Raw genomic sequence first — 13,039 nt, 5'->3', positions numbered from 1 at the left:
AACAACATTGTAGTTATTCCACAATACGAACCTAATTGACAGAGTGAAAAGAAAATACAGAATACAAATATTCCAAAACATGGACCCTGTTTGCAACAAGCCACTAAAGTAATACTGCAAAAATTGTGGCAAAGCAATTCACTTTTTGTCCTGAATACAAAGTGTTATGTTTGGGGCAAATTCAATACAGAACATTACTGAGTACCTCTCCATATTTTCAAGCATAGTAGTGGCTGCATCATGTTATGGGTACGCTTGTAGTCATTAAGGACTAGGGAGATTTTCAGGATAAAAAATAAATGGAATGCTAAACACCAGTAAAATCGTAGAGGGAAACCTGGTTCAGTCTGCTTTCCACCAGACACTGGGAGATGAATTCACATTTCAGCAGGCATAATAACTTAAATCATGGTCAAATCTACACTGGAGTTTCTTACCAAGAAGACAGTGTTCCTTAGTGGCCGAGTTACAGTTTTAACTTAAATCTGCTTGAAAATCTATGCAAGACCTGAAAATGGTTGTCTAGCAATGATCAACAACCAATTTGACAGATTTTGAAAAGAATAATGGGCAAATGTTGCACAATCCAGGTGTAGAAAACTCTTCAAGACTTACCCAGAAAGACTCACAGCTGTAATCGCAGCCTAAGGCAATTCTAACGCATTGAGGTTGAATACTTATCTAATCAAGTTATTTTTGTTTTATTTTTCATTTATTTTTTGACATTACAGAGTATTTTGTGTAGATTGTTGACAAACAAAAAGATGATAAAATCCGTTTTAATCTCACTTTGTAACACAATTTTTTTGGGGAAAAGTCAAGGAATGTAAATACTTTCTGAAGGCACTGTAACTAGATCCGTATCGAATCGTGTTGAAAGGGAAAGATCCACTGTAAACCTGGAATCACACGATATGTTGTGTGGTCCTCCCACTACAGCTCGGGAAACCATGCAGTTTATTAGACTCCAGGTGAAATAAGTTACGATGAACTTCACAGGGTGGTGAAAGTGCTCAGTGATGAACTTGGTGCTCCTTTCCAATAAATATTGAGGATCTTATTCTGGTGACTTGATGGTTGATGCTTGACTGCCATTTGGCAAATTAAACCTTTAATAATCTCACACTGTATCTTTGAGCTGTTGTTGGCTAGAGCACCTGCTAAAATCAGAGTAGGCACATTTGCTATTTAACGCAACATTTTTTGTGACCTAACTATCGAGTTGAAAATGCGATGGAAACACATTGAACTTTACATTTTTATTCAGTACATGAAAACTGAAGTGAAAAAGTACTTTTTGTGTGCACTTGTAACGGATGTGAAATGGCTAGCTATTTAGCGGGTACGCGCTACTAGCGTTTCAATCAGTTACGTCACTTGCTCTGAAACCTAGAAGTGGTGTTGCACCTTGCTCTGCAAGGGCCGCGGCTTTTGTGGAGCGATGGGTAACGACGCTTCGTGGCTGTCAGTTGTTGATGTGTGCAGAGGGTTCCTGGTTCGCGCCCGAGGTCGGGGCGAGGGGACGTACTAAAGTTATACTGTTACACACTACGTCATCACGCACTGATTCCTTTCCCCAACAAGTCCGTTTGGTGGAAACACACCACTGTGGGAAAATATCCATATTTTCATGAGAATCTGTTGTCATTTGGATGGAAACTTAGCTGCTGATAACAAAAAACCCGAAATATATATATATTTTTACTTTTATTACATAGTGGCGCAGCCAGTCCACATTCTTTGGGGAGAACCCTGCTCTGCTTTCATGTAGCGCCCTATAGAATCCGCGATATGGACGGAATCAAGGAATCCAGACATAAAAACGGAATTCAACAATATTCAAAAATGTATTGAACTTAGTAGGAAATCAAGTTTCAATCAAGTTTATTTTATATAGCCCTTCGTACATCAGCTAATATCTCAAAGTGCTGTACAGAAACCCAGCCTAAAACCCCAAACAGCAAGCAGAAGGAAATCAACTAAATGTTTTGAACTTATAAGAAAATGTATTATTTGCCCAAGAGTATGATAAGACAGTAACAAAATGCATAAGTATTTTCCTTATAGCAGGTGCAGCAAAATGCTAATGTTACTAGCTCCTAACAATGCAGTAAAATGTCAAACTATTTCAAATATAAGGGGAAATTCTTTAAAAAAATACATGAAATCAAGAACAGCGGATCTGATTAACAATCCAAATAGTACTGTTGCATTAATCAAATGCAATCTGTACAAACAGTATGTACACGGAGAATTTCCACAAGATCAACTAAGAATGATATGTCTAGCAGTAGATGTTTTAGAGTAAGCTGTCAAGAATCCAGTGTATCACAAACTTCTACAGATGCACAATCGAGAGCATCCTGTCGGGCTGTATCACCGCCTGGTACGGCAACTGCTCCGCCCACAACCGTAAGGCTCTCCAGAGGGTAGTGAGGTCTGCAGAACGCATCACCAGGGGCAAACTACCTGCCCTCCAGGACACCTACACCACCCGATGTCACAGGAAGGCCATAAAGATCATCAAGGACAACAACCACCCAAGCCACTGCCTGTTCACCCCGCTATCATCCAGAAGGCGAGGTCAGTACAGGTGCATCAAAGCAGGGACCGAGAGACTGAAAAACAGCTTCTATCTCAAGGCCATCAGACTGTTAAACAGCCACCACTAACATTTAGCGGCCGCTGCCAACATACTGACTCAACTCCAGCCACTTTAAAAATGGGAATTGATGGAAATTATGTAAAAATGTACCACTAGCCACTTTAAGCAATGCCACTTAATACAATGTTTACATACCCTACATTACCCATCTCATATGTATATATACTGTACTCTATATCATCTACTGCATCTTGCCATCTTTATGCAATACATGTACCACTAGCCACTTTAAACTATGCCACTTTATGTTTACATACCCTACAGTACTCATCTCATATGTATATACCGTACTCTATACCATCTACTGCATCTGCCATGCCGTTCTGTACCACCACTCATTCATATATCTTTATGTACATATTCTTTATCCCTTTACACTTGTGTGTATAAGGTAGTAGTTGTGGAATTGTTAGGTTAGATTACTGTTGGTTATTACTGCATTGTCGGAACTAGAAGCACAAGCATTTCGCTACACTCGCATTAACATCTGCTAACCATGTGTATGTGACTAATAAAATTGGATTTGATTTTGATTTGATTTGATTTGATACATTATGGCAGATGGAAAGGCTTTCCCTAAAACTTAAAGGGTATCTACAGACAATTTTTTTTTTTCTAAACATTTCTCCCAGACCTCAAAAGTGGTCTCCTGATGTGGTTTAAGCATTCTTGGCAATTTAAGAACCTCCAATTTTGTTGTATTTTTCTATAAAAAAAAAAGAAGAAGTGTGATTTTGAGAGTGAGCCTAAAAAAACAGAGAAAAATCTGAAACAGAGAAAACAAAACAGAGGAAACAGAGAAAACAAAACAGAAAATGGGATTTGGGGAAAAAAACGAAACGGAATTAGGCAAAAATGTAAATGTATTTTAAAATGCCCTGCATGCATTTATTAGTAGTCACCCGCTGGATCCAATGAGTTGAATCATGTCCCTCCCTGGAATTTAAACCTAGGTTTTAAGTTAGAGTCAGTATAACAGCAGTATATGGCAGGCAACACAGCTCCCTAGCCTCCATATCCAACCACCCACCCCCAGGTCAGATAGTAATCAGATCCACACGACTACTGCATTTCTCTTATGGGTAAAAAGCTCTTTGATCATGTCATCCTTCACAGACACAAAACCTGTCTCACCCTACTCAGCTGTTTGTGCGACAAAAGCTGAAAAATGACACCATGGAGGATTGCATCATCATGGCTTTTCTGTTTCACATAGCCCAGAAGCCCACAGAAATTGAGAAGTGAATTAAAATGTTTGAGACTAAATAGGTCCATTTTCTTTCACCCAATGTTCACATTTTGTGTTGATTTTGAATGTGTGAGTCTGCAGCTTGCAGAGTGAATGGCCTGAATTGTACTTAATAAATCAGTTATAGAACCCATTGACCTTTATGGTTGTGAGGTCTGGGGTTCGCTCACCAACCAAGAATTCACCAAATGGGACCAACACCAAATTGAGACACTGCATGCAGAATTCTGCAAACATATCCTCCCTGTACAACGTAAAACACAAAATAATGCATGCAGAGAAGAATTAGGCCGATACCCGCTCGTTATCAAAATACAGAAAAGAGCCGTTAAATTCCACAACCACCTAAAAGGAAGCGATTCCCAAACCTTCCATAACAAAGCTATCACCTACAGAGAGATGAACCTGGAGAAGAGTCCCCTAAGCAAGCTGATCCTGGGGCTCTGTACACAAACAGACCCCACAGAGCCCCAGGACAGCAACACAATTGGACCCAACCAAATCATGAGAAAACAAAAGATAATTACTTGACACATTGGAAAGAATTTACGAAAAAACAGAGCAAACTAGAATGCTATTTGGCCCTAAACAGAGAGTGCACAGTGGCAGAATACCTGACCACTGTGGTTGAGAGAATGCCAAGAGTGTGCAAAGCTGTCATCAAGGCAAAGGGTGGCTACTTTGAAGAATCTCAAATATAAAATATATTTTGATTTGTTTAACACTTTTTTGTTTACAACATGAAGTTTTGATGTCTTCACTATTATTCTACAATGTAGAAAATACTAAAAATAAAGAAAAACCCTGGAATGAGTACGTTCGTCCAAACCTTTGACTGATACTGTATATATTTTTTATTAGGCTAATGTTTAAATATATTGTTGAACATTTATATCTGTTTATAAAATCTGCTTTATTTTTTGCCTGATTCAGTTTTTTCTGAAATTAATTTTTCTCAGTTATTTTTTTTATTTTTATTTTTATTTCACCTTTATTTAACCAGGTAGGCTAGTTGAGAACAAGTTCTCATTTGCAACTGCGACCTGGCCAAGATAAAGCATAGCAGTGTGAACAGACAACACAGAGTTACACATGGAGTAAACAATAAACAAGTCAATAACATGGTAGAAAAAAAAGAGAATCTATATACAATGTGTGCAAAAGGCATGAGGTAGGCAATAAATCGAATAATTACAATTTAGCAGATTAACACTGGAGTGATAAATCATCAGATGATCATGTGCAAGAAGAGATACTGGTGTGCAAAAGAGCAGAAAAGTAAATAAATAAAAGCAGTATGGGGGGTGAGGTAGGTAAATTGGGTGGGTAGTTTACAGATGGACTATGTACAGCTGCAGCGATCGGTTAGCTGCTCGGATAGCAGATTTTTAAAGTTGTTGAGGGAGATAAAAGTCTCCAACTTCAGAGATTTTTGCAATTCGTTCCAGTCGCAGGCAGCAGAGAACTGGAAGGAAAGGCGTCCAAATGAGGTTTTGGCTTTAGGGATGATCAGTGAGATACACCTGCTGGAGCGCGTGTTGCGGGTGGGTGTAGCCATCGTGACCAGTGAACTGAGATAAGGCGGCACTTTACCTAGCATAGCCTTGTAGATGACCTGGAGCCAGTGGGTCTGACGACGAACATGTAGCGAGGGCCAGCCGACTAGGGCATACAGGTCGCAGTGGTGGGTCGTATAAGGTGCTTTAGTAACAAAACGAATGGCACTGTGATAAACTGCATCCAGTTTGCTGAGTAGAGTATTGGAAGCTATTTTGTAGATGACATCGCCGAAGTCGAGGATCGGTAGGATAGTCAGTTTTACTAGGGTAAGTTTGGCGGCGTGAGTGAAGGAGGCTTTGTTGCGGAATAGAAAGCCGATTCTTGCTTTGATTTTGGATTGGAGATGTTTGATATGAGTCTGGAAGGAGAGTTTGCAGTCTAGCCAGACACCTAGGTACTTATAGATGTCCACATATTCTAGGTCGGAACCGTCCAGGGTGGTGATGCTAGTCGGGCGTGCGGGTGCAGGCAGCGAACGGTTGAAAAGCATGCATTTGGTTTTACTAGCGTTTAAGAGCAGTTGGAGGCCACGGAAGGAGTGTTGTATGGCATTGAAGCTCGTTTGGAGGTTAGATAGCACAGTGTCCAAGGAATTATGTTTTTCCAGGTTTCTGTTTTTCCCATTTTTTCCCCCCCATTTTTTTTTTTTTTCACTCTCAAAATCCCAATTTTTCGAGTCCACAGTGCTTCAACCACATCAGGAAACCACTTTTGAGGTCTTGGATTTTTTTGGGGTGTAGTTACCCTTTAATTCAAGTGTGCACCAGCAATGGACCATTGTTTGGTTATTAATGTTTCTGTAGCACTCATGTGATTGCAGTTTGCAAAACAAATGGCCACTGGATTGATGCGAATAATATCATGATATAATTCTGCCAGGCAGTCATCGGCAATTTTTCTGGGGGGAAATCCTTTTTCCCACAAGGCGGATGTCATTACATTAGCTTCATCGCTAATGGCTACACAAAGTTCTAGCGTTCATGTGCTGACAGAGAAGTTAAAGGAAAATACTAATCACTGATTTTGTTCATGTCTCATGATAATCTTCGGGAAATGAATGAATGTTCTAATAAGTTCAATACAATTTTTTTTATATTGTTGAACTCTGTCTTAATGTCTGGATTCCACGATTCAGTTCGCGTTCTCCGCAGTGCGGATTTTATAGGACCCCATTTACGGGCATATCAAAGGCCCAGAGTGGGATCTCTGCTACTTTTTGAGTTATGATCCAATTTGTAAGCACTACCAACTGAGTGAATGTGAAAATGGATTCAAAATGGTTGCTCTCTGCTGGTGATTTGCAGGATGTGCAATGATGCAAGTAAAGTAGGGCTGTGATTGGTTACGTTGCCTACTGTACCAATTTCTCTGGGAAAATGTGTCATAATTTTAAAACAAGCTGAGATCCCACTATGGATCTTTGATATACCCCTAGAGTATATTATGTTCAACAATATATTGAAAAAGTAGCCAAATTAAAAAATATATATTTTCAATATTAGTGTGTATATTTGCCAATATTCATTAATTAATGTATTTATTTTTATTGAAATCAACAGAGCAAGCAGTAAAGCTTCATATAACACCCATTTTTGCTTTGTAGCACCTACAGATGAAACACAATGTAGTCTTAAAGGAGGCCTGGGTACGGCCAAATGTAATAAATATGCAAACTTTTATGAATTATTTCTCAATTCTACTTTGATACAAAATGTCAAATATATGTCAACAATCCTTCCTCCAAAATACTATTCTACGGCCAAATCGTGGTATTTTTGTTGTCCTGGTTTCGTGAGTAATCACTCTTGGAGTGTGTGTTATTGACACACTGTAAAGCACCTAGCCGTTGCCTTTGTGTGAGCGGCTCCCATGTCTGTTCCTCTTATTCCTCCATTGTTGGGAGGGAACCAAAAATAGCCTCCTGTACGGTTCTTGATCCTCTGCCAAAACCTTATGTTGCACTTTTCTTCCTGTTCCACACATTGTCACCTCCCTTCTCTTTCTCCGCTCTGTTTCCCTCTGTTCTTATCCTGTAAGTGTAGCTAGCTACTGGACTCCGAGGAATCAAAATGGTGGTTTAGTTCCCTGGGGAGCTGGGAAGAGAAATTACGTTTTATTTTCTCTTAGAAAATTAGACTAAATGAGCCCGGTTTTGAACATTATTTGGGGAAATCATTTCCTACTGCCCAGTAAAGTGAAGGTGTGTATTGGTTAAACTATATTACAGTCACATAGCCTAGTCGTGCAGCCCGGTTGTGATGGGCGTCAGAGGGATCTTGTGGGATCATGTGAACTGCTCCAGGGGATGCATGACAAGGATGTAGAGCAGAGCTGCGTTGAGATGGAGACAAACAACAGTCAGTGTGTGTACTGTAGGCCTATAATAGGCTGATTTAGATTACTGTTTGCATATTGCCATGGAGATGATGGAGGCTACCTACTGGAGGTGTATTCTCCATGGAAAACACCAGAGTGATGGGTGGGGATGTTTGTGACAGCTCAACTCCCTCATATCCATCCACACATCCAAAGACTTTGTATTGTATGACATTTGATTTTGGCATTCACCATGGCTTTACCTTGCATTCTCTTACTTTGCAGATGATACGTTTTAGATTCTCTGTTACTGAAATTAATAAGACACAACTTCCAATGCAGAATATGGATGGGGTTTTCTTATTTTACATCTCTATTCTCACTCTATTCTATTCCCACTCTATTCTATTCTCACTCTATTCTATTCCCACTCTATTCTATTCCCACTCTATTCTATTCCCACTCTATTCTATTCTCACTCTATTCTATTCTCACTCTATTCTATTCTCACTCTATTCTATTCCCACTCTATTCTATTCCCACTCTATTCTATTCTCACTCTATTCTATTCTCACTCTATTCTATTCTCACTCTATTCCCATTCTATTCTCACTTTATTATATTCTCACTCTATTCTATTCCCATTCTATTCTCACTCTATTCTATTCCCATTTTATTCTCACTCTATTCTATTCTATTCTCACTCTATTCTATTCCCATTTTATTCTCACTCTATTCTATTCTATTCTCACTCTATTCTATTCACATTCTATTCACATTCTATTCTCACTCTGCTCTCTCAAAAACTCTTTCCCCTTTTCTCTGTCAACAGAACTAGCTCAGTGTTTCCTCCCTCTGGTGGTTAGTTGTAACTGCACACGCTCAACCTAGCCTCCCTGTAGGAGTCCTTGATACTTTCCCAGATAATGCCCCTATCATTTTTCTTGAGACTACTACGTGTTAAATAAAAAATGCTAGGCCTCATTTCATCATGACATTTATTTTTGTTTTTCCTTTTCTAGGTGATTTTACTCATTCCCCCTCCATTCATGAGCCTGGCTTGGTTTAGCTGTCATGGATGACAAGGCCTCGGTGGGGAAAATTAGCGTGTCGTCCGACTCAGTGTCCACCCTGAACAGTGAGGACTTTGTGCTGGTGTCGCGGCTGGGGGACGACACCCCAGGCTCCTCCACTAATAACGGTAGCGATGACGAAAAGACAGGACTGAAGGTAAGAAGAAATAAAGAGTGCCTGGCTGAGTAAACAGAACTCTGACATCTGGTGAGTTCCCAATTCACTCTCTCCCTTCCCCTTCACCCTTGGCCCTAAGCCCCTAACCATATGATGTTTGCACTGCAGATCTAAATTGCTTGGGTAGGTTTAAGGTTGTAAGCAATGTTGTGATGGTAGTTCCGTCCACCATATTGCTTAGGCTGGTCCTACCCCTTGCAGATCGGCAAAGTGCAAACAAAGAAAGGGTTAACGCCAAGGGAAAGGAATAGGGAGCGAATTGGGACAGGTGTGTGAAACTCTTGATTTCTTCATCGTCAACTCACCTGAATACCACGGCCTCAGTCAGTGGGTCATTGGAAGGTAACCGCATCGGTGGAGAATCATCACACTAGCAGCAGACACGTCTGCCTGCTCTCACCACTGATGTTAAATGACCAGGGAATCAACCTCGTGTCATCGCCCTGTTTGACCAAAGCTCTCATCCCCCTTCCAAGGCAAATCACTCACATACTGCAACTAATCATCTTGACTAAGAAACCCATTCCATGCATTGCTCATTTTTAACGTATCCATTACCAACTGCTAGGCTACCTCCTCTGTTATTTGAAGATTTGCCCTCCCATTTGTCTGTTGTGGGTATACTGTTCATGCGGGTCTGTCTAAGGGACAACTGTCTAAGGGACAACTAGCTCCCATATTCACCAGCCTATATTCACAGTGTCGATACAGCGCTGTCTCTCCATGGAGAGGAAGCCAATAATGTACTACTGTAAATAATCACCAATATGCTGTAGCCTGTCTGGAGGATTGAGCTTTGTTTAAACCAGTCATCCTGTGTGTCTCATATGGGGTCAGGTTACACGGGTAGACTGTCAGGCTCTCACTCCTCTCCTCTATCTGGGCCATTCACTAGTGATGGGGGGGCGGGGGGGGATCGATACGGTTACATATCAGGATATTACTTTTGACGCTGTATCGTTTTGACAATATTGCAGTATTATTTTTGCGTTAGTTGGCTGTACCTGCACCAAAACTCCAGTATTTATTTTTACTTCATAGCTTGTTCTCCATCTTCTTTTTAACTAGGGAGACAATTTGTTTTCAGCAGTTTTATTTCCATGACTGATCAGAACTCGTTTTCTCATGACTCTCTCTTGTCTCTCTGCTGTGTACATATTGGTGAGCAATATGTTTGGAACATCGAATCGCAATAAAATCATATTATCGAATCGCAATACATATCGTATCGACACCTAAGTATCGTGATAATATCGTAGAGTGAGGTCCCTGGCAATTCCCAGCCCTACCATTCACCCTGTGGTGCTCAGCTGCATTATGAATTATTGTCCATTAAGTATTTCATCTCCCCCCTCGCTCTGTCTCTCTTTTTCTCCATCCCCCCCCCCCCTCTTTTAATCTCTCTCCATGCTAACAAACACTCTTGCTGTACAGGTTATTAGACTGTAGATTGTATGTTCCTTCAGTCTCAAGTCATTCTGTCACTCTTCTGTGTATTTGTCCGCTAATGTGAAAATGAAACATGAAAAAAACAAAACAAGATATATAATAATATGTTAGTTTACCCATCAATGTTGTACTTTATTTGGTGCCTCTGGACATAGACCCACCCACGCTGTACTTCCTTCTGCTGAGGTAGTGCTCAAAAGAGACCAGCAGGTGGTGATAGTGGACTGCTGAAATGACTTTACCCAACAAGTTAAGCCACTGAATTGCCTTTAGTTGAGGTAGAAGGCGATATTTAGACTAGCCTAACAGAAAACTGTACACATCACCCCATATACATTAACAACCATAATTAGAATTGATTAGAAAACTAAATAACTTTCTTGGCTATTCATACTTCTCCCCAAGCCCACACAAGGTAGTTGAAGAGGGGAGTAAGTAGCACAGCGTGTCTAAATGTGTTGTTTATTACGCAGGTGATTTCTGAGGAAGGGGTCAGCTTTAAGGTCAGTTTCTCTCTCTCTCTCTCTCTCTCTCTCTCTCTCTCTCTCTCTCATCCTCTCCCTCTCTGTGCTGTGATTCTGTGGTGACACTGTATCTGTTCTGTGGTGGTCTTACGTGTTTTCGATTGGCTGTTGAATGATTTGATGCCCACCTAGCTTGTCTTGTGGTGACGTAGCTAGCTCAGTTGTTTTGGTGCAAGTTCTTGTCCTAGTTCTGTTTTCGAGGCTTTACGGCCAGACTCCCAGTCTGCCACCCACCCACCCCTCCTCAGCTCAATACGCCCCTTGTTTGCCACTGTATGTTGTGGTGTAGTGTTAGGCTACTGCTGGAGGCTGAGGAACAGTGCTTTGCAGTCTTCACTAGTTTGCTTTTGCAGTTTATTGCCTCCCCCTGTATGGTCCGCCTTTGCTTAGCCTCTGTCAGCTCAATGAACTTGGCGCCTGTAGTGAGTATGTGCTTTCTCTTAGATAGATAGGCTACAATTTGTAAGCAAACAGACCAGTGGTCGGTTTCTAGACGCTTGTTAACCCTCCTGTGGTGATCTAATTCATTCACAATGGTAAATTCACATACTAATCTAATCACTCAGTACTTCAAGTGCTATCTCTGTTGAAGACGTCGCTTTTCCCTCTCAATTCCCTTGTCAATCACTTGGAGAGAATCTCAAGATCAGTATAACATTTTCAACCTAGCCATTCCGGTAGTTGGCGAGGAAAAAGTTACGGAGGTTGATTGATGAACTGTTTCTTAGGTAGCCTGAATAATGAACCTTGTATTTTGACCGTATGCTCGTCTGTGTGTGGGCTTTGGGATTCCGTGTGTGTCTGTGTGTGAATGCCTGTGTGTGTGCTTGTCCGACCGTCGGTGTGTGTGTGTATGTGCCTATCCATCCGTCCGTGTGTCTGTGCGTGCGTGTGACAACAGATTGTGGGGAACGGCAGTGAGCAGCAGTTGCAGAAGGAGCTGGAGGATGTTCTGATGGACCCCTCTGTAGCTGAGCAGGCGCTGGGTGGTGGCGTCCCCAGTGGTGGCGGCGTGGACCAAGCAGGCAGGGTAGACCATGTTTTGTCCCCCGCCATGGCGTCACCACCCGAGCCACAACCGTGCCCTGACCCCCTCAGCACCCCGCCCAAAGTTGAGATGGTGCTACCCGTCCAATCTGCAGCGCAGGAGAGTGAGCTGAATGAACGATCTTACCGCGGTGAGTCAAAGCAAGAATACCAAATACTACACCCTAGGAACTTCTCTAGATCTGAAAGGATTGGGTAGATGTAAGAACTATGGTTATAGCTTAATCTTGTCTTCTGATTGGCTGAGCAGAAATATCACTTCCGTATATCCAATGGGGTAGGGGCTACGCTTTGATCTGCTGTCTCTCCCCCTCACTAGACCCTCTGTGTATGACCTTTGACATCCACAGGGGATGAGTCGTCATCGGAGTGCAGCCCCAGTACGCCCATCCCAGACGAGGACAGTGTGGTCTTCAATAAGCTGACCTACCTGGGCTGTGCCTCGGTCAACGCTCCCCGCAGTGAGGTGGAAGCGCTCCGTATGATGACCATCCTCAGAGGGCAGTGCCAGCTACCTCTGGACGTCACCCTGTCGGTGCCTGGCGTCTCAGAGGGCACAGTCAGGTCAGGACTGCTTAACAAACAAACAAACAAACAAACAAACAAACTGACAAACCAACCCCAGAGATTTGTGTGCGTGTTTGTGGCTCATAAAGCTCCCGAGTAGTTATTCTGATTCCCATGTGAAATAGCTTTGTGAGTGACTAAAATGTCACCCATAAAAACTTTTTTTGGGGGGGGTAGAAATTTTGAAATGTTGAATGAAAAATAAATTTCTCTCGCAACCAGGAAATTTGAGAATACAGGCTGAGTGGGCGGGGAGCTTATATTCATGAGCTCGCCTTGACTGACAGCTCTTTGAAACGCCCACGTCAAGAAACCTGAATGTAGTAAGCAGTGTTGCAGTAAAATCATACCAAGCTCATTTGGTGATACACAAAGCAACTCCAACGACATTGAAATTGCATCAGTGATGTA

At 41.7% G+C, this 13,039-nt stretch overlaps 1 protein-coding gene across 5 annotated transcripts in view; it reads left to right on the top strand.

Moving 5' to 3' along the window:
- The window catches only part of LOC139543630 (rab GTPase-activating protein 1), a 138,200-nt gene that overhangs the window by 14,220 nt on the left and 110,941 nt on the right, over nucleotides 1-13,039 (top strand). For 2 of the 5 annotated variants that reach the window (XM_071349907.1, XM_071349911.1), the window contains exons 2-5: nucleotides 8,813-9,020; nucleotides 10,964-10,993; nucleotides 11,916-12,192; nucleotides 12,412-12,625. In XM_071349907.1, coding sequence (XP_071206008.1) covers nucleotides 8,865-9,020; nucleotides 10,964-10,993; nucleotides 11,916-12,192; nucleotides 12,412-12,625 — 677 coding nt within the window. In that variant the 5' untranslated portion in view covers nucleotides 8,813-8,864. The remainder of the gene's footprint in view (nucleotides 1-8,812; nucleotides 9,021-10,963; nucleotides 10,994-11,915; nucleotides 12,193-12,411; nucleotides 12,626-13,039) is intronic. The other 3 variants (XM_071349908.1, XM_071349909.1, XM_071349910.1) reach the window with 3 other exon arrangements.

This window comes from Salvelinus alpinus, chromosome 18 (genome assembly GCF_045679555.1).
Source record: "Salvelinus alpinus chromosome 18, SLU_Salpinus.1, whole genome shotgun sequence".
Classification (NCBI taxonomy): Eukaryota; Metazoa; Chordata; class Actinopteri; order Salmoniformes; family Salmonidae; genus Salvelinus; species Salvelinus alpinus.
This window is presented reverse-complemented; position numbering and strand designations above follow the sequence as displayed.